Raw genomic sequence first — 25,372 nt, 5'->3', positions numbered from 1 at the left:
TTTAAAGCGGGCCAAGGCTCATGTACACACTTTGGGGCCTTAGTCCCAGACAATATGATCCGGCAGGTCTGGAGTGGGGCTCTGGCATTCGTATGGAAGAACACTGGACTCCATGGTGTTCTTTCTTTCTTGGAAGAAACCTCTTCTTTCTCGGAAATTGCTTACCCGCAAGGTGTGACTACAAGGTGACATGACTGATTGTTTAACAAACCTGGAAGAGCTGATCAGATGACCTGTGTTTTCTCAGAGGCTCAAGAGGCCAAATAATTGGAGCAGGGCACCCACTGCGCATGGCTCCTGGGGAGCTTTGGCAAGGGTTTGCACGGTTCGTATAAGGTTAATTTGGAAACTTTAGCTGGGGGTTTTAAGATGTATTTGATTTGTTTTTGGCTGTGCTGCAAGGCTTGTGGGATCTTAGTTCCCTGACCAGGGATTGAACCCGGGCCCTTGGCAGTGAAATCATCGAGTCCTAACCACTGGACTGCCAGGGAATTCCCAAGATGTATTTGATTTTTGACAACAGCCAGATGATCAAAATAATGGGCCTGGTGTCCATGGAGGCTCTACGCAGCTTTTCGTGGAAGGAATTTCAGCAATGTTTGCGCAGTGGAGAATCGATGGAATGATACAGGCCTCTAAGGGCCCTGCTCTGAAGGTCAAGCCTCACAAGGATGCACAAACCCTGACGTGTTTTTCGACAACCAGCCTGAATTCTGTGAGGCCCCTAGCCCTGCTTCACTCTGGTTCCTCGGTCCCTGTCTAAGGGAAGACCTTTTTCATCATACCAGGCGATGCCGGGCAGGCTCCTCAGGTGTCTACCGCTTGGTAGAACCAGGTGCAACAAGGTGGCCACCTCACCTGCTTCTGCAGCATCTCCCAGGACCCATAACTCCCTTCTTTGAGGTCTACAGGGTGGGAACACAAGCTCTTCTCTACAGATATTATCCCAGATTTTCAGAGCTCCACAGTTTGATGTTGGTGATACAGAAAAGGGAATAGGGACCCCGGGGCAGAAGGCTAATTATCTGTGGAACCATCTGGCTCCCTGTAAAACTCCTGGACTCCAGACCTCGGTCTGCTCCACTCACTGGGTGCCCATCTGGCCAAGGGGCAGGCAGACACATGCAAGCTGGATGGTCCTGAACTTTTGGCGGCAAACAAGTCAGGCTACTTACTCCATTTCCCTCTTTATCCATTTCTCAACTTACCACATTTCTCTATGAGCTTCAGGGGAAAAAGGCTAAAAATAACCAGCCACCTCCTTATCATGTTCCTCGATTTCAATGAACTAGAAAGAAAAACAAACAGCAAGAGAAGTTCAGGTTAAAGTTGGATCAGCTCAGCAACAAGTGGACAATAAGCCACCTGGAACCATGGCACGGACAGTTCCTAAAGGACTTCCACTTCACACCTGTGACTTCAATGGGCTTTGTATCACCAGCTTGGAGAAGGGGACCCCAGGGAGGACTTATCTTTCTTTGACATGTGGAGAAATGGGCTCAGAGAGGCTAAGTGGGTTGTGTAAGGTCCCACCCTGAGGAAGTGGACAAATGCTGAATTTTTCCCTCTTCAACTGCTTTGTGCAACCTAGTAAACAGAAAGAAAGAATGCAGCCTTATTGGCTGGGGGTTCTTTTTTCCAGAAGATATTAAAACTGTGGTCAGATATTTGACTTTGTGAACCTATAAACCTTAAGGAAATTAACTTCATTTCCTGTCCTGGGATAAGCATCTATGGGTTAATGCCACCAACCGACCCTTGATTAGGACATTTTCGTTTAACAAGTGTCACTTCTCTGGGACCGGCGGGGATCATTCACAAAGGGGACCCAGTGTGGGACAAGCCTCAGATCAGCCCCGTGGCAGCTCATTGGTTAAGTGAAGGAGATGGGTTACTGCGTACCCATAACCCTCACGCACAACAGGTGAACCAAGGGTCAAGATGGGGCAGGTGAGCTTAAATATCTATAACTTGGCTTCCGCATGCTGCTTCAGTGTACAGTGCTCTGCCCCGCCACCTGTGACAGCCTCTGGGGATTCCTGTGGACTGTTGGAGAGCCATGAGAGGTCTGTGTGGAAACATCCCTGCCACCCTCTCTGGTTTCAGTTTCCCCAAAAGGCCTCAAGAACCCTCCTGATACTCCCCTTCCTCGAAAAAGTCTCCCTGACTGCTTCAGCCTGCCTGACCTCCATTGCCCCTCCGTCTCCTCCAGGGGCCTCTCTGCCTGCTGCAGCTCCGCCGATCATTGGGTCTTATCTCAGGAGCTTTCCCACCCGCCGGCACCCATCTCCCCACTCTCTGGCCTCCTCTGGAGGCCTTGCCCTTGCCGCTGTATCCCCGTGCTCTCTGCCCCTCTGCTTTCTGTACCCTGACCTGCGGGAAATTGCTCTCCTGTGTATGTGGAATGACTCCCCTCTCATTCTTGCCACTCTCTGCTCTTCACACTTGCTGATGTCCTCAAGCTCAGGATTCAGTTTGTTCCCCAGGGCAGAGTCTGGGTTTTCCTTGAGAACTCAGGCACAGAATCAGACCTAACCGGCTCCTCTCTCATTCCACAGGATTGGAATGTAGACTGAGAAACTCAAACTCTTGGACAGCATAAGTTCCCTGGTCCTAGACGCTGACACACCTTGGAAGAAACACATTAGGACAGATATAAAACGAACTTAAGAGATATGTGGTCGATTACAATGTCTGAAAAAGATCAGGTTAAAATTATACCCAGGGACTTCCCTAGTGGTCCAGTGGGTAAGACTGCGCACTCCCAATGCAGGGGGCCCGGGTTTGACCCCTGGCAGGGGAACCAGATTCCGCATGCATGCCGCAACTAAGAGTCCGCATGCCGCAACTAAAGATCCTGTGTGCCGCAACTAAGACCTGGCACAGCATGCATGCGTGCATAAATAAATAAAATATTAAAAACTATAATTATACACAAAAACTAGTGTTTTGTGAATGCTACGAGGTAGAAATGGAGAATTTCACCACAATGGGCTCTGTCTGACATGCTGCTCTTCCTGTGTAAGTTCTATTGATATATTCTAGGCCTCGCTCAGATGCCACCTGCTTCAAGAAGCCTCCCACTCCCAATCCCCTCCCAGGGGAAACCTGGGGTCAGGGGTTTCCTGTGGTAGCTCCACTTGGTCAGGTATCCGGTTAATCCTGTCACCTTTTGTACAACCTGGAACTCCCTGGACCTTCTTCACTTGGAGAAGGAAAACATAGTGGCAAGGAATGTCTGCCCTGGGGAGTGACTGCACAGGTTTGAACCTGAGCTCCCCGGTTATTAGCTGTGTGACTCTGGGGTGCTGCTTAACCTCCTCAAGCTCCAATTTCCTAAAGTGAGAACAGGGACAGTGGGAACTAAATCATAGGACTTAAATGAAAGGACACGTTAGGCACGATTCGTGGTCCTTTTATCAGCAGTATTAAAATTTCAAGGGGAAGGGGTTGGTAAGAAAAAAAGGATGAGAAACAATGATGTAAAGTAAATACAGTTGTTGCCTAGGGCCCTTAGCAGGCTCTCACAAAGCCTAGGTTGTAATTTTCCTCAACATTGTTGAAAAAGGCAGGGCCCAGTAGTCCTCCCTTCCTCCAGCTTGAAAGGCCCGGAGGGCGGGACCGGGTCTCGTCCCGCCCACTCCCCCGTAGCCCAGCCCGGCGCTCAGCACCCCAAAAGGAGTTCCTGACGTGGTCCTCTCAGGGTCTCCCCTCTGCCAAGCAATCTGCAAACTCTGCGACCCAGATTCAGGCAGCAACGAAGCAGAAAGCGGGGAAGGGACGCTAACCTGCACTGGAACAGAGCCTCCCACACCACCTCGGCAGCCCGGTGTCCCCTGCCTCCACTCACTACCACCCGAGCCCTTCAACCCGGGTGCTGTCCGGTGCCTCGAGGCCGGGGCTAGCGGCCGGGGAAGGAACCCTGGCGCGGCTGAGGGAGGCTGGATGCGCGGCAGGCTGCCCAACTGACTTGCTGTGCCAGTCTCTAGGCCTCAGGGGGTCCGCCTGGGAGACGAGGCGGGGAGGCTGTCGGGGCCGCGTCGGCTCTCACCTGAGGTCCTCTAGGCTCAGGGGACCGACCAGACGGGACGCAGGAGCCGCTTCGGACTGTACCAGCTTCCTCCGGCCGGCTTGACTTAGTGTGGGGCGGACCAGAAGTCACCTGACTCGAGCCACCTGATCCGCGGAGTACAGGTCTCGGCGCGGTGCACCCTGGGAGCTGTAGTTTTCCCGCGTCTCGGCGAGACAGTTTGGGGCTGGGGAGGAGCGGAGGGGCTCAGGCAACTTGGCAGGCTCGGATACGTGGGAGGGTTAAGTCACTATTAGGGTCACAGAAGCTCTCGCATCCCCCAGCGAGACTCGGGGTACTGGTACTTTGGTGAGCAAGGCCGAAGCCTCGGGCCACATCGCAAACCCTGCCCTGCGGGGCGGGGCCTGTAGGTTCCGCCTTCCACCGCGGCTCCGCCTATAGCCGGGGCCCGTCACTCGGGGTGCGCGGGACTCGGCCTTCCTCAACCAATGGGAAGACGAGAATTCGTCGTGTTGAGCGTGGCTGGAAAGATTGGCAGACGAGGCCCCGCCTCGGCGCCTCTGTCCCGGATGAAGTGTGCTGGAAGGGGCGCCCGGGCCCCAGACTCAATCGCTGTCATGGCTGCACGGTCTGTCACTCTCGGCATCGACCTGGGCACCACGTCTGTGAAGGCGGCCCTGGTGGAGGCCGCGCGCGGCGACCCTTCCGGGTTCGTGGTACTGGCGAGCTGTGCCCGGCCTGCGCGGGCCGAGACTGCGGCCCAGAGCGCGGCGGCGGGGCCCCAGGTGAGGCAGCGCCCTGGAGCCTCGCCGCCTCCAGGAGCCTCCAGACACCCTCTTCCTCCTCAAAGAAGTCTCCCTGACTGCTCCAGCCTGCCTGATCTCTGCCTGCCCGCTGCAACTCCCTCGATCCGATAGATCTCCTCCCAGGAGCTTTCCCACCTGCTGGCACCGATCGCCCCACTCTCGGGCCTTCTTTGGGAGCCTTGACCTTGGCGCTATACCCCCGTGCTCTCTGCCCTCCACTTTCTGTATCCTGACCTGAAGGAAATTGCTCTCCTGCATATGGAGCGATCTCAGGCTGCCTTCTCATTCTTGCGGCTCTCTGCTCCTCACATCTGCAGGTGTCCTCAAATTCAGGATTCAGCTTGTTCCCTAGGGCGGTGTCTGGGTTTTCCTTGAGAAATCAGACGCAAAATCCAGCGTAACCTGCCGCTCTCTCATCCCGCAGGAGTGGATTGTGGGTGGAGGAACTCAAACACTTGGACAGCAAAAGTCCCCTGGCCCCAAAGGCTGAGATACCTTGGAAGAAAGACACCAGGACAGATAGACATTGAGAGATACCACAATTAAAATGTTAGAAAAAGGTCAGATTGATAATTCTACACGAAAACTAGTGTTTTGTGAAAGCTACAATATAGAAATGGAGAATTTCACCACAGTGGGCTCAATTGCAAGTTGTGGGTTCAGAAAGGATGTCAGTCCTCAGAGATGGATTCCATTAATTCCTTGAAAAAGGTAGCTTTATGTTCAGTTCATTGATAATACAGATTAATATCAAGGAACTTTCTGTGTATCCTCATGACTTTTTTTTTTTTCCTGGATCTCAGCTTGTTCTTATAATTGAAATAGATGACCTCTATGGCCCCTTCCAGCCACAAACCTCGATTTTCTGAGCCAAACCCCACTCCCAATAGCTTTGTTTTTCACAAGCTCTTGCCACATACCTGGACTCAGTCCTTTAGGGTTCAGAGTCCATCTTGATCAGAAGCATTTCAGAGGATAAAGATTTCAGGAGCACTTCGCATTTTCATAGAGCCTTTCAAAATTAGCTTGGTTGGGGCATCAGGACATTTTAGAATGATTATCTCACTTCATGGACCATGAAGTGGAGGCAAAGTCAGCTCTGACCCTGTGGGGGTAGGCAGCAGAGCTGCGATTACAGGGGTGGGTTTTAGGCAGTGCCCTTTTCTCTTGAAATAGGGCCACTTCTTGAAAACTACTTTCTCCACTTCCCCCAGTGTCCAGCACAGTGTTCTGTGTTTACAGGCATGCCCAGTGCTCCACACCTGCCTAAGGGGGGGGTTTAGGGGAGGCCGGTAATAGCCCCCCTTGCATCCTCCACATGTGTGTTGTGCTCTGGGACAAACAGCCTTGTTGTAAGTTCACCTATAGCAGGATTTCTTCACCTTGGCACTGTTGATATTTGGAGGTTGGATGATTCTTTGTTGTGGGGTGCTGTCCTGTGCGTTGTAGGATGTTCAGCAACATCCCTGGCCTCTAACCCACTGCATGCCAGTAGAACCCTCCTCCCCAGCTGCGACACCCAAAAATGCCTCCATATTGCCAAATGCCCCCGAGGGGACAAAAATCATCCCTGGGGTAAATACTACTGATCCATAGAAACACCTGGTGGCTCTGTTCTTTCCTCATGTCCATATTTCTCACTCTTTAGAAGCATTGTGTACTCCACGGTCAACTTTGGCAGCTTTGTGGAAGGTCAGACTTTTAGCTCTTTGCAACTTTAAAATATCAAGATTTTTGAGGGAAGCTCTGTGACCCTTTCTGTGTTATGAATTTTACCTGTCTGGGCCTCAGTTTCCCCATCTGTAAAAAGGGATGTGGGGGAGGAGGGTTGAATGAGTTCCTAAATTCTTTTTTCAAATCTGAATTTCTAGCATCTGATCTGAATGTAGACCACTTGATATTCTGAATCAAGGAATGGGGGCAGCGCCTTTCCTGTGACATTGTGGGTGTATCCACTGTCTGTCCAAGAATTGCTCCCCCATCACACTCACCACTAAAACTCCCCACACACTGAGTGCCTCCTTGCCTTCGCTCCCCTCTGGCCTGTTTCACTCCTCCGCTGTCCTTACCTACACAGCTCACCCACCCTAGGCCCATTTTAAACAGCAGCTCCTCTGTCCTGCGTTCATGTACCATCTGGGTTCATGCCACGTGGGAACTCTTTAAACCAGCACTGTGCAGTGCAAATGTGAGCCACACGCGTAATTTTCAACTTTCTGGTGCCCGTATCAAAAAATAGTAAAAAGGAACCGTAAAATTAAGGTTCATTGCTTATTATTTTAACCCAATGGATCCAAACATATCATTTCCATATGTAATAATCAATATAGAATTATTAATGAGATATTGTGCTTTTTTTTTTTCGTACTAAATCTGAAATCTGGTGTGTAGATTTCAATTCAGACTAGCTGTGTATAGCTGATGACTGGCGTGTTGGACAGGGCAGGTGTAAACAAATGCCTCTTCTCTGCTTCCTTCTTCCTTTGCCCACTGTCTTATTTCTTCCCTCCTGGGGGATCACGCATAGCCATGCATCTCCTCTCTGCCCCATCTTTTACTGCCCGCTCAGTTCTACTGTAGTCTCTCCTGCATAAAGAGTCTTGTTAGGATGTAGGGTTGCCTCCTCAACGAAATGCTCTGTGTTCCCTCTCCTCTCCTTCCCCAGCCCTACCCCTCCTCACCTTTCTTCTTTCTACTCCTTCTATCATGTTTGTTTGGAGCCAAGAACTGCCACAGCCCGAGGCCAGCAGGCTGACAAATAAAGGCTTAACTCCAAGGAGGGGAGGCCTTCACTGCCCCCAGAACACATGCAAGCCCTCAGGGCATTCGGGAAATGTTTGCCAGATGGATGAACTGGAGCAAACACTAGGGCTGGTCCTCAGGTGCTTTAGTCCAGGAAGCCTTTCTTGCCTACACCTTTCCTGCTGGGTTCCATCCTTCCTCTACCCCAATGCTTCATGTGCCTTGCCAAAGACCTTTGCCTTATTTCTTCTTGCAGCATGGTCTTTCTTGTGTTTTCCTGTCCTGCTGGACAGTAAGCTCCTGTAGGGCAGGGCAGTGCTTTTCTCAGCTCAGACTCTTCCACGGCAGCGGGCAGAGCCCAGGCCATTGGCTGAACTTAACCCACAGAAGCGCCTCATCTGTGAAGGGAGAAGTGGGACCTCGCCCACCACGTTCCTACTCCAGGCCCCGCTGGAGGTGGTGGAGAACCCTCAGGCCCATATCCCCTCCTTGAGGCCCCTCAGCAGGTCCTGGAAGTGACCTCGGTGGAATTAGGTGGGCAGCCACCACCCAGGAGGTCCCTGGCGCCTCTGCCCTCCTTCCCCTGCCTGTGTGTGTACCTCTGTCCAACGTATCCTGTTCTGTTTCCAGGGGCAAGAGCAGGATGTGAGGAGAATCATCCAGGCCCTCCACGAGTGCCTTGCTGCCCTTCCCCGGCAGCAGCTCTGCAAGGTCTGTGGCATCGGAGTGTCAGGACAGATGCACGGAGTCATGTTCTGGAAAACAGGCCAAGGTATGCTGAGCTTGGGGGTGATCACGTGCTGTTAACAGTCACCCTGTGATCTCAGGTGGCCTCGGCCTGCAGCGGCTTGAAGCAGGGTTTTGGTTGCCCTGGCCAGAGACTGAAGTTAGGCTGCAACAGTGAGAGTGCTGAATCCTAGCCACTAGACCACCAGGGACCAGCGGCCAGTGATAAGACTCTAGCCCGTCGGCTTTGTAGAAATGAATTTCCACAAAGAGACAGAAAGTAGTGAAACAAGTAAAGTGTTTATTAGGAGGAAAAAGGGTACGTGTGTATAGACACACAGGCAGGCTCAGAGGGGCAGAGGCTCTCAGAGGCTCGCGCCCTCGTGGTAGTTTGAATCACTTATATGGGGCATTTCTTCTGATTTCCCTTGGCCAATCCTCTTGCTTTGACTGGCTCTGAGTCCGTATTTGGTTTATCTCAGGGTCCTCCCCTGTGTGTGCGCACATCTCTTAGGCAAGATGGATTCTAGCAAAGAGGCCTACGGGTAGGTTGACATCACCTACTATGGAGTGGCACCCCTTCCCTTTTTGACCCCCGAGGAGCCTTTCTGTGCACGTGTACTTGGGAAGGGCTCCTTGATCTTGAGAATGAGGAATATGTGGTCTCTTTATCTTTTATCTGGACAGCCCTCAACGCTTCGCTCCGCTATTACCTTCATCTTGGAGTATCTGTCCGCAGGGGACAGACTCCAGCTGCTCAGCCTGGGGCCCTTCTATCTCCTGCCTCCCCTGGAACCAGAAAAGGGCTGCCAAGGGCTCTCTGTGAAGGGTCAGGTTATTCTGCTGCCTCTTGCGTTTTGTGTACATCCTGTCCTGTTCAAAGGAGGTAATGAAGTGAACTGTCCGCTCACACGTTATTCATGAACAGGGAGAGGAGAAGAGTGAGTTCTCTCTGATTCTCTGTTGGGTTCAGTGGAGTGGACTTTCCACAGCCTCCTCTTTCTTTGTGCCAGTGTCTTGGAGCATCAGTGCCAACAACCAAGAGATTAGTGTAGCTGTAGATTCCAAGACGCAGAGGAAACTCTTCTGAATTTAGGCATAGTTTTTGTTGTTTAACATAATCACAGATATTTGTGATTTTTCCATTCCAGGGCACATCCTTTTCATGGGCACAGTTGCTAAGCATCATTTAGTTGGTCGTATTCTTTCAGGAGGTCTGCCACAGTGCAGAGGTGGGTGGCCTGTTCTGTTTGGCCTCTAGGAGGAGTATTAAGCCAGGAAAACAACAGTGAGCACTTCGCATGCCAGGTGCTGAGCTAAGTATATTACCTGTGTGACCTCATTGAATTTTCCCAACACCCTTATGACATGGGTTACATTACTCTCCCTCTTGTGCAGATGAGACCTGGAGGTTCAGAGAGGATAAAATAATATGCTCAGGGTCATGTGGCAGCAAGTAGCAACTCCAGCTTTTCTCTTTTTTAATTAATCTTTATTTTGGCTGCGTTGGGTCTTTGTTGCTGCGCACGGGCTTTCTCTGGTTGCGGCGAGCGGGGACTTCTCTTGTTGCGGAGCACGGGCTCTAGGAGCGCGGGCTTCAGTAGTTGCAGCACGCAGGCTCAGTAGTTGTGGCTCGCGGGCTTAGTTACTCCACAGCATGTGGGTTCTTCCCAGACCAGGGCTCGAACCCGTGTCCCCTGCATTGGCAGGCGGATTCTTAACCACTGCGCCACCAAGGAAGTCCCGTGACTCCAGCTTTTGAACTCAAGTCTGTCTGACTTCAGACACTGAACTTTGAAAATCTCCCAGGAGGACCAGAGTCACAGGAGGACACACTAGCTCAATGAAGGGAGGACTTTCCCAACAGAATGTCCAAGGCAGGATTAGACTCCTGTAGGAAGTTATGATCTCCTGTTACGGCAAGTGTTAAAAAAAATTTTTTTTTTAATTATAGAAAGTTCGACATAGACATAAAAGTAGGGAGAACAGCATTATGAACTGACACATACCCATCACCCAGCTTCAAAACTATCAACTTTTCACTGCAGGTGTTTTAAGTGTAGTATGGATGGCTACTTTGCGGGGTGGAGGCTGTAGTTAAGGAGGTTGGACATTGGATTCACCCCTCCTCTGCCTAGAGGATCAGTGATTCCGATTCCCCTGGGCCAAGTGAGTGGTGACTTGCCTCTTGGTGGCTTGACAGGGGTCTGGTGGTGCATCCTTTGATCAGTCCCCAGGGGGGGCCTGGGTGACTGCCGAAGCCCACCCAGGCTCTCCCCCTCCTCCTCTCCCTTTGTCTGCCTGTCGTCAGGCCAGCTGGGACCACGGGAGCTGCTCGGCTCCAATCCCCAGCAGGAGTGAAAGGCCAGTTCTGGTGTTAGAGCTGAACTCTCAGGGGGAGTCTAGGTTGTAAAAGTTTTTAAACTCCTTAATTTTGCAGTAACAAGAATAAACGTCCTTTTGATACTAAAACCCTTCCCAAAGAGGACAGCAGAGATCTAATGATTGTGCTCCGGTCACACGCCTTCCTTTCTGCCCGTCTCCTGGCCTCTGTAACGACCACACAAACCATCGCCCACATCGGTGGAGAGAGCTGCTTAATATTTCATGGGGCCCACCTGCATGCCTTCTTGTTTTGGTTTCAGTTTCTGGGAAGGAGAGCCACTGTTTGACGATGATACCTGCTTAGCAGAGTGAGTGAAATCATATTTGAGATCAAGTCGTTCTGCTTTTAATAGCGGCTGTAATTCAGTTTGGTTTCGGGACCTACAATATATGAGGCTCTGTGCTGGGCCCCGCGGGAGACATAGAAACAGGATGCAGCCCTTGTCTTCCAGGGCTCGCTCAAGGCAGTCAACACAGACAGGCACCAGTAACCTGAGCGGAGAGCTAAGTGCTTCCACAAGGGCGCCAATTGGAGAAGAGAGGGAGTGACTAGTGTCTTCTGAGAGGCCTGTGGTTACACCAGTTTCCACATTCCATTTTCAGGCTCAGTAATAGCAGGAGAGAAGTGGGGATCATAAAATCAAGCTAAAAGGCCAGCAGCAGACAGGGAGAAATTATTCACTAGTATATAGTAGACAAAGGACGAATATGGGTGCATATAAAGAACAAAGAAAGGACCAATGGCCCTGTGGAAAAATGGGCAGAGGAAACCAACAGGCAATTCCTAGAAGAGGAAATACAAATAGCTAATAAGCATATGAAAAGATGCTCGGTGTCATTAGGAATTAGGAAAATGCAGAGGAAAACAACAACGAGAAATCATTTTCCACCCACTGGATTGTAAGAAAGCAGTTTGAGAATGTCAAGAGTTGGCAAAGGGGGTGGAAAATTGGTTTTTTAAAATATCACTCCTGGTAGTATATATTAGCTTGGCCGTTTCAGAGGGCAGTTTGGCAGGGTGTTTGGTGGGCTTCCCTGGTGGCGCAGTGGTTGAGAGTCCGCGTGCCGATGCAGGAGACGTGGGTTCATGCCCCGGTCCGGGAAAATCCCACATGCCGCTGAGCCTGTGCGTCTGGAGCCTGTGCTCCGCATCGGGAGAGGCCACAACAGTGAGAGGCCCGCGTACTGCAAAAAAAAAAAAAAAAAAAAAAAAAAAAAAGATAAGAGAGTTATAGCAACTACAGGAAGAAAACTTCCAGCTGAACTAATATGAAACCCATTTGCTAACTGCCGGGGGTGAGGATAAAGCTTTTAAATTATACACTGTAAAAATAAGAGTTACTATGACTCAGTGGCCCTACTACCTAAAATCTGTTCAGGAAAAGGACTTTAACATGTATATGCAAAAGAGGCATAATCATGGTCACTCATGGCATCCTTGTTTATTGTAGTGAAAACTGTGACGTTTCCTCAAGGGAGAGTGGTTAAATAAATGTTGGTACCCCACGCTGTAGAATGGTATGCAGTAGTTGAAAAGAATAAGGTGCACTCACATGTACTAATGTGGAAAGAATTCCAGGACATGTTGCTGGATGATAAAAACAACCACTAAAAAAATACATACAGTATAGTACTGTTTGTTTTTAAAAAACAGACAAAACCAAAATATAATAAAACCCAGCCCAAATCAACCAAACCAAAGAGAGTATGTTGTGTGAGTATAAAAACCCAACAACGGGACTTCCCTGGCGGTCCAGTGGTTAAGACTCCGCGCTTCCAGTGCAGGAGGTGCAGATTCGATCCCTGGTCAGGGAACTAAGATCCCACGTGCTGCACGGCCAAAAAATAAAAAAACCCAAAAAAACTCTACAAGTGCTAACAGTGACAGGAAGGGGGCTGGGACTCTGATGGGGATGGTCAAGCAGGCCTTTTGCTTTATCTGTAATATTTGGACATTTTATATTGAGAATGCATTCACTTATCATTTGTATAATTTAAAAAAATTTAAATTATTATTATTATTATTTTTGCTAAAAAAAAGAAGAAAGTGAGAGAAAGGATATCCATCAGGCCAGATTCTGGAACAGACTGCCTGCACTTGAATCCTGCCCCTATCACTTAGTCGCTATGTGATCTTTGACAAGATTTTTAAAGCTTCTCTGAGTTTTATATGTCTTATGTGAAAATGGGGATAAATATCACACCTATGTTGTAAGGCTAATATGTAGATTAAAAAAATTAATATTTTTAAAAAAAAAAAATTAATATTTTTAAAGTGCTTTGAACAATACCTGGTACATGGTAGGAACTTCGTATTTATTTTATAACACAAACAAAATAAAGATGATAGTCCTAAAAGTAAAAAGAAGAAAAAGGGTCAAAAGAGTTTTGGAAGCAGATAAAAGGGTTGAAGAAAAAGCTTCAGATTTCCAGCTTTAGGGCTGGGATAAGAATCCCAGCGTTAGGCAGAAACGTAATTGTGAGGGTGGACCACCCCATCCCCAGCTTACTCCCTCTTCCTGGGTGAAACTTAGTAAGCTTCAGGTGCATATTATCTGTGACCGCTTCCCTGCTCTTCTTTTTTTTTTTTTTTTTTAATGATTTTTATTGACGTATAGTTGATTTACAATGTGTTAGTTTCTGCTGTACAGCAAAGTGAATCAGTTATACATATACATATATCCAGTCTTTTTTAGCTGCTTTTCCCATATAGGTCATTACAGAGGGATTGAGTAGAGTTCCCTGTGCTATACAGTAGGTCCTTTCTTTCCTTTCTTTCTTTTTTTTTTTTAAGGCCGTACCTTGGGGCCTGTGGAATCTTAGTTCCCTGACCAGGGATCGAACTGGACCCTCAGCAGTGAAAGCACTGAGTCCTAACCACTGGACCGCCAGGTCCTTATTAGTTAGGTCCTTATTAGTTATCTATTTTATACATAGCATTGTGTATATCTGAATCCCAATCTCCCAATTTATCTCTCCCCCACCCCATTCCCCCCTGGTAACCATCAGTTTGTTTTCTACATCTGTGACTCTATTTCTGTTTTGTAAATAAGTTAATTTGTACCTCTTTTTTTTTTTTTTTAGCTTCCACATATAAGTGATATCATATGATATCACTTGCCTTTCTCTGTCTGCCTTACTTCACTCAGTATGACAATCTCTAGGTCCATCCACTCCCTGCTCTTCTGGGTACTGGCCAGAACCCCTGAGTGTGAGTGAAGCATTGTCATGGGTGATAAAGTCTGTCCTATAACCTCACTAGCAGAGTAGTCTCAAGGACATGCTGGTGCCAGTTCTCCATTTTTGGTCATCTCCTTCGTTCCAGGTTGTGAATGGACAGAGGCAGGGGCTGCCCCTGTGTTCGAGCCCAGAGCCGTGAGCCACCTGGTAACGTGGCAGGATGGCCGGTGTGGCAGCAAGTTCCTGGCTTCTCTGCCCCGGCCAGAGTCTCATCTCAGTGTGGCCACGGGGTTTGGCTGCGCAACCATCTTCTGGCTTTTGAAAAATAGGTACGGACACCTGTTGTTTGAATTGGGTGACGGATTTGCAGGGGAACGAGAGTGGCTAGGGAGCTGTACCTCTAGCTGGTCAGCATCACTCCACGTGCTGGACTGTCCCTCAGTGAGTGTGGCCCAGCACAGGGTATAGTCACAAGACTTAGACTTGGTCTACCACTGCTTCATTTCGCAGAGGGCTCTTATTGGTAATCTGATTCTCACCTGGAGGGGGAAAGAAGAGACCCGAGAGGGCCAGGGACTTGCCAAGGATCACAGGATGGGTTCACGGTGGGATCAGGGCTGCTGAGAACGGCTGATGTCCTGCTTTCCCAGGCACGGTGTGTCCTCCTAGGAGTACCCTCCCCTAAGGCTGACTCTGGCCAGCTTGGCTTGGAGGGGTTGGGAGGTTCCGCTGCTAGGGATCCACAGCCTGTGTGGTTCTGGCTGCTACCCAGCTATACCATGTCTAGTCCACACCGCCCACAGTTAGGTGCAGCACATGCTTTCAAGTCAATATTAAACCACGTTGAATTGTTTGGGGTATGAAAAACAGCCCAGAGTTCCTGAAGTCCTACGATGCAGCTGGCACTATTCACGACTATGTGGTTGCCATGCTGTGTGGCTTGACAAGACCCCTGATGTCCGACCAGAATGCCGCTAGCTGGGGATATTTCAACACCAGGAGCCAAAGCTGGAACTTGGAGACGTGAGTATAACCGTGCAGGCTGGCTTGAGGCTGAAGGGCAGAACCTCTAAAGCGGGAGCTTCAGTGGGGCTTTCCCATCTGGGAATAATGGAGGATTCCACGAGGCCAAGGTCAGGTTCCAACACCCTCCAGCCTGTTCCAGTCCCCGGGCATGGGTGGGCCTGACTGTAAGTGAAGTTCTTGGGGAGGGGCGCCACCCACCACGCCATGCTGCCTGCTCCTCCACCGTTGCCCAGACCTAGGGTGGGCTCCCCAGTTCTTTCTGTGCCCTGAGCCAGCCCGTAGATTCCAAAGAACAACATCCATTCTTTAACATATTATTTTATTTTTTTAACTTTTTATTTTATATTGGAATATAGTTGATTAACCATGTTGGGTTAGTTTCAGGTGTACAGCAACGTGATTCAGTTATACATATACATGTATCTGTTCTTTTTCAAATTCTTTTCCCGTTTAGGTTGTTACATAATATTGAGCAGAGTTCCCTGTGCTATACAGTAGGTCCTTGTGGGTTATCCATTTAAAATATAGCAGTGTGTACATGTCAATCCCAAATTCCCTAGCTATCTCTCTCCCCCACCCTAATGTATTTTAAAATAGGGTTAAGAAATGGAAGTAGTAGGCTTAAGGGATGCCTTTTAAGTTCCCTTTAAGCAATCATTTGCCTTTTCAGGTCCAGCAGTCCAGTGCCCTATAAGTTCACTGCCTTCAGGGTCCAAATTCTGAGCTCTGTAATAAAACAAAAAGCACCTGGTAATTCAGGTAAAGGACTTTCCAGCATGTTTTATAAAATTGGCAGCCCCATGTTCACTAACCGCGAGTGATGGATGCATTTGGTATTCAGGAGACTGATGGGTTTGACTTTGGTTTGGCCTGTGCTAACCAGCTGTGACTTTGCTCTAAAACTCCAGCTTCCTCCCTTTGCACAGTGTTTGCTCTCCCTTCAAATGCAGGAGGCTGGATGCCGATGAAATCTGCTTCTTACCCAGTCCCTTCTGACTACCTCTGCTCAAACTGGTTGTGTTCTTCTCCAAGAGGCCCATCCCAAGCTCTTGAAAGCCAGGGTTCACTCTTTAAATAACCCAAGGCTTTTCCTCATGGTTTAAAAAAAGCCAAAGAGACGCTCTGTGAAAACACTGGATTCTGCCCTCCCTTCTTGAATGTGTATCCTATCGCGCTTTCCGTTGCTGAGTTTCCTGGAAACAACAGAAAACAGAAAACCAAGCACCAGGTAGATATGCTGTCCACTTTTGGTTTGCAGACTGAGGGACGCAGGCTTTCCCGTCCACCTACTCCCGGACGTCACCGAGCCTGGCAACGTGGCAGGCAGAACTTCCCGGGCCTGGTTTGAGATCCCAAAGGGGACGCAGGTGGGCGTGGCCTTGGGGGATTTGCAGGCCTCTGTCTATTCCTGCATGGCCCAAAGGACAGACGCAGGTAAGTCTGTCTTTGGTTCTCTCCTCAGACTTCTACTGGGGCCTCCTAAGCCCCAGCTCTGTGCCAGGGTCCAAGGGGCACCCATAGCCAGCAGTCGCAGCGTCCTCTTGACCATTATGTTAAAAACATGAAAAACACCCTCATCCCTACAGGTGAAGCCCCTGCCCCGGGAGCTTACAATTCAGCAGGGCAATTTCTATCCTGACCACAGTCTGTGCCTTTCTTCTCTAGAGACAGGTGAGGGAAATGACTCTCTCTAGTTGGCTGGTTTCTATGTGTCTCCATGACCAAGAAAATAGATTATTATTCAATAGGTTAGGGGTTTTGTTATTGTGTGTTTGTCAATGAAAGTTCCTCGGATCTGAGTAGAAGCGCAGACGTCCCTGTATTCCATGCAAGAGAGTCACAGTGAAGGGGAGACAGCAATCCAGGGCAGGGTAAAGGGCCAGATGGTAAACATTTTAAGCTTTGTGGGCCATTTTGTTTCTATCATAACTACTTCACAGCTGTTGGGGCAGGAAAGCAGCCATAGCCAATGCATAAGTGAGTGGGTGTAGCTGTGTTCCAATAAAACTTTATTTAGAGAGGCTGACATGTGAATTTCATAAAATGTTCATGTGTCATGAAATATTCTTCTCTTCATTTCTTTTCAACCTTTTAAAAAGGTAAGAACACGCTACTGGGATTGTAAAATGGTGCAGTCCCTTTGGAAAACAGTCTAGCAGTTCTTCAAAAGTTAAACGTGGAATTACCATGGGACCCTGCCATTCCACTCCCATGTGTATACTCAAAAGAATTGAAAACACATGTCCGCACAAAAAACTTGTACACAAATGCTCCTAGCAGCCTTATTCATAATAGCCAAAATGTAGAAACAACCCAAATGCCCATCGACTGATAAATGGATTTTAAAAATGTGGTGTATCCACAGAGCTAAAATGCTATAACATGTGAATGAAAGTGAAAGGCCACATAGTGTATTATTCCATTCCTGTGAAATGTGCAGAACAGGCAAATCCGTAGAGGCAGAAAGCAGATTCATGGTCGTCTAGGACTGGGACACGGGGCTGATTGCTAACCAGTATGGGATTTCTTTCTGGAGTGGTGAAAATGTCCTAAAATTAGGTCTCAGTGATGTTTGTACAACTCTGTGAATATACTAAAAAGCACAGAACTGTACACTTTAAAAGGGTGCATTTTATGGTGCATTTTCTGAATTACATCTCAATAAAGCTATCATTTAAAAAAAAATGGAAGAGACTTTCTTAGCTCCTGGGCCATACAAAAACAGATGGCAGGCTGGATATGGCCTGGGGGCTGTCGTTGGCCCCTCCTGGGGCTGGGGTAGACTTTGGGTCTGCCTCCCCGAGCAGGGTGATTGCAGGCTGTGTGTCTCATCTGATCCTCAGGGCAGCCTGGCTGAGTGGGCCCACTTTGAGAGCCTCGCCTTGTTATCAACGGGAACAGAGAAATCATTCATCTTACTCGGATTTTCTTTGTCATCACATCTTTTTTTCCTCCATCAGTTAGAACTATTACAATTTAACCTTGAGTTTAAAAACTCTGACCAGCACTATCCTCTGAAGCAGTAGTTTATTCCTATTTTAGTACATTCTTAAAAAATAAAATTTCAAGTGACTTTTTGTTTTGTTTTTGGTAGTAATTCCTCTTAATTCAAGATTAGGTGAGAGGGAAAGGTGAGATTCTGCCACTTAAAAAAATTTTTTTTATTGAAGTATAGTTGATTTACAATGTTGTGTTAGTTTCAGGTGTATAACAAAGTGAATCTGTTATACATATATCCAGATTCTGCCACTTTTGTTTGCACAAATATGTGATAAAATCTTTTAAGGTCAAAAACCCCGTCTTTTTCTCCTGAATTTTCTCCCTGAGCCCTTGTCACCATCCAAAATGAGGATGATGATGCCTTTCTCATGGGGCAGTTGTCGTGATGCACTGGGATGGTGCCTATAAAGAGCCTGGCTCTTTCCTCCTACCTGGTAGTCTTCAAATCTTAGGCTGTTCCCTCCGCAGAGAGCTGTCATGTGCCTGGATATAAATGTCCTTTCTAGATGGTGGTCAAATGGGAAGAAGCTAAGCTTTAGGCTCCATCTTCACTGAGCTGGTTGTGGTCTCTGGTTCTAGACTGGGGCCGCTGGCCTGTGCCCAGCTGTGCGGTGTCCATGGGCAAGGCTGGTCGGCCCCCTTCGCTGACACTTCCCCCCCGAGGGGTTAGGTGGAGGGCATGATGCTTCTGGTTTATCGTCATGGTGAAAGTCTTGATGTGGCAGGAAGTCAAGGTTATTGACTTTCTGAGACTTGTTTTCACTCTCCTTGCCTCTGCCTCCCAGGAGGTAGGACAGTTGGATGCTGACCTCAGTTAGTTTAGCCCCAACAGACTGAGAGGAACAGGCTTTCTGGCCAGGTCTCGTGAGAAATGGAGGAGAGACTCCTGGGACAGTCTGTAGGCTCTGGCCTCCATCTAGAGGAGAAAATCATCCCCTCTGTTCTAGGTCTGGGAGCGTCCCCCCTGCTGGTGGAGGGAGGTTGAGAAGCACACCTTGGAAATGAGAAGGAGGTGGTACCCACCAAAAATGAATGAAACCTCCCAAAGAATAAAACACTTGGGCTGAGGTCTGCCTCTCTGTGAATAGTAGCTTATTGCTGTGTAACAAATCGCTCCAATGCTTAGTAGCCTAAAACAGCAAACACTTATTATCTCACACAGTTTCTGAGAGTCAGGAGTCTAGGTGTGGCTGGATTGCAATCACACTGTCAGTCGGCTGGGGCTGCAGTCATCTGAAGGCTTGACTGGGCTGGAGGATCCACTTCTCAGCTCACTCGTGTGGCTCTTGGCAGGAGGCCTCAGCTCCTTGTAGGTGTTGGAGGACGGAGGGAATGAAAAGTACCCACCGAACTGAGAATGCATCTTGAGACTGAAAAATGAGGCAGGTGGCTCCGTATAATCAATGGGTCAGTTTATTCTAGGGTAACTTACAGAGTGGGATCAGGCAGACAATGATCTGGAAGCATTGGCAGCTGCATTCTGCACCACCAAGGGGCCTTTGGGACAGTTTTATAGTTAACCTAGGACATGAGGGTGGGTGCCTGGAAACAGGACATACACTCCTAAGTTAAGATGACTGAATGGGTAACTAGTCTCATGGGCTCTGGGAATACATCAGCAAAAGTCAGCATAGTTTGGGAACTAACAGAGCATAGAGGCCACCTGGCCCTAACCATTGTTAAACAATATCTACTAACTACAAAGCCCTTGACGACAGAGAAGTGATTCACCGCCTAGTACAGTCCTGGGTAGGGTCAGCGGAAGGACAGGAGGGACCGTACGGGCTCAAGATGGGGTCAGTTATGCCAGCAACCATCCAGTGGGCCTCTCCACAGGGCTGCTCACGACGTGGTACCTGCCTCCCCTGGAGCAGGTGATCAGGATGGAAGCTGCAGTGCCCTTTTATGACCTGGTCTCCAGAGTCACACACTATCACTTCTGCTTTACTCTCTTCATTAGAAGCCAGTCACTGAGTCCAGCCCACACTCAGGGGTGGAGGACTAGGCTCTTCCTCCTGAAAGGAGGAGTATCCAGGAATTTGTGGCACACTCTCCGACCCTGTTGTGACTTGTGGCCTCTGAGTTAGCCCAACAGGCCTAACCTCTGCTTTCTTTGGACCACATCCAGTTCTCAACATCAGCACCTCGGTGCAGCTGGTAGCCTCCATGCCTTCAGGATTCCAGCCAGTGCAGACTCCAGACCCTGCAGCTCCAGTCGCCTACTTCCCGTACTTTGACAGGACCTACCTGGCGGTGGCAGCATCCCTCAATGGGGGCAACGTGCTGGCCATGTTCGTCCACATGCTGGTCCAGTGGATGGCGGATCTAGGTAAGGGTGGCCCACACAGTGGTGTGTTCTCTGCTTGTCCTTTCTATGTGGCAGTGTCCTGGTGCTGAATGTGCTGTAAGTTTCTAGATTCTTGTCTCAGACCCAGCCAGATTCTAGCACATTCCCTCTGTCCTTAGGGATCTGAGCTTGTAGCCTTTCATCTTCTGAGCTGCCATCACCTACCCTTTTTTATTTTTTTTTTGCGGTACGTGGGCCTCTCCCTGCTGTGGCCTCTCCCGTTGCGGAGCACAGGCTCCGGACGCGCAGGCTCAGCGGCCATGGCTCACGGGCCCAGCCGCTCCGCGGCATGTGGGATCTTCCCGGACCGGGGCACGAACCCATGTCCCCTGCATCAGCAGGCGGACTCTCAACCACTGCGCCACCAGGGAAGCCCATACTCTCTTTTTTGAGGCGCATCTTCTCCTCTAACCTTAACTGTGGAGTATCCTAATAGTCTCCTGGCTCTCCCTGGCCCCGCTATTACTTTCTCTGTCGGTAACCTTGCATTTGAGGTTTGCCTTCTGCTGGCTACAGACAGCGGAGAATAAAATGATCAAACATGAATGAGTGAAAAGACTGGTAGCACTTATTCCTGGAAAGTAGCACCTCTCCTCCTTTCTTGGAAGGGTCCCTGGAAACTCTGACGTCTTCCTGCTCTCTTCAGGGTGGAATTGATCAGGCCTTCCTCTGCTCTGCATTTACAGAGAAAGATGTAACCACTTTCTTCCAGGAGAGGTTCCCTTTCTAAGTACTTAGGGTAGAAATGAAATTTCTGGCCAGCTGTCTAGAAATAGGGAGATCATGCTTATCAGATGCATGGGTCACTTGTAGGAGCTCAAAATCAGGTCGTTCCAGGAAACATCCAACAGAATAACTAGGTGGGGCACAGGCCACAGGGAGCACCTGGGAAGTTCATACTGGTCATGCAGACAGGTGTTGCTGACCCACGTCAGTCCTTCCAGGCTGGCTGGGGGTGTCAGCATTGCGGGTAAGTTCTGCCCCCTTGGCTGGGAATCCCTCAGGAATGCTGCATTTAAAGAACAGAACTTTGATCTTGTTTTGCCTTGAATCAAGAAAGGTTTTAAAGATGCAGAACCAGTCATCAGAACCTTCAGGCAAGCCCTCTACTCAGATACTTCTTTAACTGCGTTGAGTCTGTCGACTGTTTACTGAGTTGGCTGGTGTTTCTATTTACACAGAAGTGACTGTTTTGCTCAGCCCTGAAAGAGTACGTAATACTTAAGTTTTCTCTAAGATTTTCAAAAAGAAAAGTCTTTTACATTTTCGTGGTTCTTATTTTGATGAAACAGAGGGTGCTTTGAAGGCTAGTAGTTTATATAACTTAACCTCCTATGAAATGTCTACATTGTTTCATTTGATTGAAAAAAATATATTTTTTTCTTTCTCATTCCTGAGGGTGTATAGTTGAGTTTGTATGAGTTAAATGTGCTGACGTTGAGACTCCTTGGGGACTTTTGGCCATACATTGGAAATACTCGTGGAGTTTTAAAAACCATGTTGATGTCCTAGTTTCACCCCCAGAAAAGCTGATTATTTGGCTTGGGGGAGAGGAGTGGGGCCTGAGCACGGCATTTTATAAAAGTTCCTCAGGTGATCCTGATGCTCTCAAGTGTTGGTAAGCACTGATCTAGAACCTTCTACTCAAAAAGCGTGGTCCTCAGGCCAACTGCACTGGCTTCCTCTGGGAGCTGATGACAAATGCAGAATCTCAGGCCCCACCCCAGGCACACTGAATCAGAAGCTGTGTTTTAATAAGATCCCTGAGTGATTCACATGCACATTCAACTCTGAGCTCTGGTCTAGACCGGTTGTTCGTAACCTCTGCCGAGGGGCAGGCTAGACTGTGATCAGCGCTGTGGTCCTGGGATTCCTGTGACACTAATAACAGGTGTGATGATACTTGTTGATCAGTGTATGCATTTGGTCCACCTAGGACCAAGAGTCCCACAGCTGCGGGATGGTAAGGACTCACAGCAGCGCTTACGAGCTCTCTCCTTGAAGATTGGGCTGGGGTCTGTAGTGAGAAAGGTGGCTGGGGTCTGGAGCAGAGCACAGCTAGCCAGAATATTTGAGTCCTGAGCTGGGAAGCAGCCAGCCACAGTGAGGAGAGGCAGCAAGTCAACCTATCCTTGCCCCCTGGTAACTCTATAGCCTGCAGCGAGGGGGTGCATGAACTCACACAGGCCTTCTCTGTTCCTGGCAGGCCTGGAGGCTGAAGAATCCACTGTGTACTCACGCATGATCCAGGCTGCTGCACAGCAGAAAGACACCTGCCTAACCATCACTCCAACGGTGCTGGGCGAGAGGCACCTGCCAGACCAGCTGGCCTCAGTGACCAGAATCTCCTCCTCTGACCTCTCCTTGGGGCACGTGACCCGGGCCCTGTGCAGAGGCATCGTTCAGAACCTGCACTCAATGCTTCCTTTTCAGCAGCTCCAAGAGTGGGGCGTGGAGCGGGTGATCGGCAGTGGGAGTGCGCTGTCCAGGAACGAGGTGCTGAAGCAGGAGGTGCAGAGGGCTTTCCCCTTCCCAGTGTCCTATGGGCAGGATGTGGATGCAGCTGTAGGGGCCGCTCTGGTTATGCTCCAGAGAAACCTTAACCAGCAGGAGTATTAGCACACTCATTGGCCAAAGGACTGTTGCAAAGTTTATCTAATTAACGTTCCTCTCCTTATCTTGGGATCATGCTTTTCCTGGACAGCTCTGTGGGCAGTTTTAAGCAATGCTTATTCTCAGGCCATCATTTTGACCAAGAACCAATCTTCAGGGCACACTCTAATAATGCAGCCAGGAGTCATCAACCGGATCCCAAATCAGTGCCTTCTGAAAGAGACTCACCTGAGAGCTGGTTGCAAATGTAGATGTGGGAGAGACAGAGAGAAAGGGAAAGATGGGTCACATGTACTGTTGGAAGAGTCTTCCCTACTGGATTGTGCCACGTGACCCTGAGGCCCCTTTCCCAGTCTTGTTCTTCTCTGGCCACAGCCAGCTAGCTGGGGCAGAAGGTGACCCAAGGACAGTGATGCAGGCTGGCTGAGATGAAGATGCAGGGATCTGTGCTGGCCTTCTTGCCATGTACCTCCCCTCCAAGGAGAGCCTGCTTGGTGCTGCCGTGGTTCCTCACAACACAGCTGGCTTGAAGACACAGAACAGAGAAGAAAATGTGAGTGGCATGACCAGCCAAAGGGACAGATGCTGCATAACGCCACCATTCAGGCATGTTGTTCCCAAGAGTCTGACCAGACACCAGCAAGACTCTTTTCCAAGAGTGTGTCTGTGCGGCAGTGTGTTTTTGCCCCTGTGCATCCCTGGGAAGCCTTCCAAGGGAAGGGATGCAGCTGCGCATGCTCCTGTTAGAGAGAAAGCAGAGAGAATCCCTTGTCCCAAATGCCCCAGCTCTTCTTTCTCTTGGTGTGGGCCTTGCTGGCCCGCCATGTGTGCCTGGCTTGCAGAAACATCCCACTTGAGTCGGCATCTCTGCAGGGACCCCAGAGCATCTTAAACCTTCCCGTGGTTGGTCGGATGACCATGGAATGGCTTCCAGGAGAGGGCCACCATCGCTGTGTCTACTTCCACACTCCCAAGGGTGATCCCAGGTCCCTGACTCTGAGGCACCTGGGCGACTGTGAGTTTGGGAAGCAGTCATGTCTCTTTGTGAATGCCACGTTATGTGATTGTCTGAAACTCTTTATCTGCCTGTCTGTGCTGATTGAATTTCAGATACTAAAGTTCATTCTTCCAGAGCCTTGTCCCTTTAGTAAAACACACCTCTCTGCATTGCGAAGACTATAAATCTGGCACTGCCACAGGGTTTGGGAGGTTGGACATAACTCTGGGGATCATTTGTAGAAGCCCTGCCTGCCCCATGGTTCTGCCGGGACAAGCAGCTGCAGATCACTCAGGAACGTCATGTAATTGTTCTCTTGGTCAGAATGAGTTGACACCATCATTTTGAGAGAGAAGTCACCTCGGGATGGGCCAAAGGATAGCAGAGAGCCCTGCCCATCAGGAGGAACTGGCCCTCCGATGTCAGGGAGGCAGCCTGTCTTGCATTCCCAGGATGCTGTGGGTGGAGTCTAAATATACATTAGGAGCTGGATGGGTATCCTGCGAAGCACCATAACTCTCTGTCCCCTTTCCGCATGTCCACACTACCTCTGAGGGCTAAGCCTTGCACGGTCCAAGCTTGCCAGCTGGTGGTCCTGTTGTCATTTCTATTGCACTTGGCCTGGAGCCTCTGCAGGGGTTTGAGTACAGCTGCCAGGGCCTCATTTCTCCAGCCTGAAGTCATAAACCACTCGTTGCTTCTGCTCTCGTTCTCAGGAGGTACCATTCTGATGCTCAGATGAGGAGCTGGGTCATTAGGGCTGTTTGCCAATACCCTGATCTTAAGCACATGGTAGGCTAGCGCTTCCCCACCTGATTTGCTTTGGCCAGTAAAACGTCAGCAGAAGTTTGTCGCTTCCAGGCAGAAGCCCTTTGGAGCCAATGTGAGATTTGCCACACTCTGTTCCCTTTGCTGTAAGTGACCTGGGGTGTCCCAGAGAGGAGGCTCTGCTGCCCTGGGTCCCACATGAGGGCAATGTGGTGTAGAGCCCTCACCAGACAGCGAGTGACTCATAGTGTGACTGAGAAATAAACCTTTGATGTTTGATGCTACTGAGATTTGGGAGCTGTTTGTTACCACAGGATAACTTAGTTCATTCTGACTGCTACAGCCATGGTAGACACTGTGCCTGAGAAGTCCCAGCATAGACCCAGGTGAATCATATTTATGAAGCATCTACTAGGAGATGGGTGTTCTATCAGGCACGGTGATGTATTGTTGAATTCCCCTCACTAGGGAATGAAATAAACGCTATAACAGATTTACCCACATGCCAAGAAGGAGGAGCAATTCATTCTTCATGCAAGCGACATCGAAAAAAGAAACCTTAGAAAGTTTCAGTCCATTGCTACTAACAAAAGTTAGCGTTTTTTTGTTTGTTTGTTTGTTTTTTGCGGTACGCGGGCCTCTCACTGTTGTGGCCCCTCCCGTTGCGGAGCACAGGCTCCAGACGTGCAGGCTCAGCGGCCGTGGCTCACGGGTCCAGCTGCTCCGCGGCATGTGGGATCTTCTCGGACTGG

At 49.3% G+C, this 25,372-nt stretch overlaps 2 protein-coding genes across 4 annotated transcripts in view; one reads left to right on the top strand and one right to left on the bottom strand.

The window, feature by feature from the left end:
* Positions 1–5,658, bottom strand: part of CTNS (cystinosin, lysosomal cystine transporter) — a 20,568-nt gene extending 14,910 nt beyond the window's left edge. Inside the window, exons 1-2 of one of the 2 annotated variants that reach the window (XM_059996886.1) lie at positions 5,071–5,658; positions 1,209–1,288 (exon numbers count right to left, since the gene is read on the bottom strand). In XM_059996886.1, coding sequence (XP_059852869.1) covers positions 1,209–1,269 — 61 coding nt within the window. In that variant the 5' untranslated portion in view covers positions 1,270–1,288; positions 5,071–5,658. Of the gene's footprint in view, positions 1–1,208; positions 1,289–4,051; positions 4,201–5,070 lie in introns of those variants that run through there. The other variant, XM_059996885.1, reaches the window with a different exon arrangement.
* SHPK (sedoheptulokinase) lies at positions 4,578–25,372 on the top strand. 2 transcript variants are annotated; one of them, XM_059996882.1, is made up of 7 exons: positions 4,578–4,815; positions 8,209–8,350; positions 14,015–14,198; positions 14,740–14,892; positions 16,154–16,329; positions 20,024–20,224; positions 22,449–25,371. In XM_059996882.1, the coding sequence occupies exons 1-7, from the start codon at positions 4,600–4,602 to the stop codon at positions 22,859–22,861; spliced, it is 1,485 nt and encodes a 494-aa protein (XP_059852865.1). In that variant the 5' UTR covers positions 4,578–4,599; the 3' UTR covers positions 22,862–25,371. The 2 variants fall into 2 exon arrangements, with proteins under 2 accessions (XP_059852865.1, XP_059852866.1); XM_059996883.1 differs by having other exon boundaries at positions 4,587–4,815; positions 22,679–25,372.

The sequence above is a fragment of the Delphinus delphis genome, chromosome 19 (genome assembly GCF_949987515.2).
Source record: "Delphinus delphis chromosome 19, mDelDel1.2, whole genome shotgun sequence".
NCBI classification, from domain to species: Eukaryota; Metazoa; Chordata; class Mammalia; order Artiodactyla; family Delphinidae; genus Delphinus; species Delphinus delphis.
The sequence above is the reverse complement of the archived record's forward strand: the minus strand, read 5'-3'. Positions and strand labels throughout refer to the sequence as shown.

Excerpts from the sequence above, each read along its gene's own strand:
- SHPK (XM_059996882.1), top strand. The coding sequence starts at position 4,600 with ATGAAGTGTGCTGGAAGGGGCGCCCGGGCCCCAGACTCAATCGCTGTC. Across the intron at positions 4,816-8,208 it reads GCGCGGCGGCGGGGCCCCAG|GGGCAAGAGCAGGATGTGAG; the intron begins GTGAGGCAGCGC and ends TTCTGTTTCCAG. Across the intron at positions 8,351-14,014 it reads GTTCTGGAAAACAGGCCAAG|GTTGTGAATGGACAGAGGCA; the intron begins GTATGCTGAGCT and ends CCTTCGTTCCAG.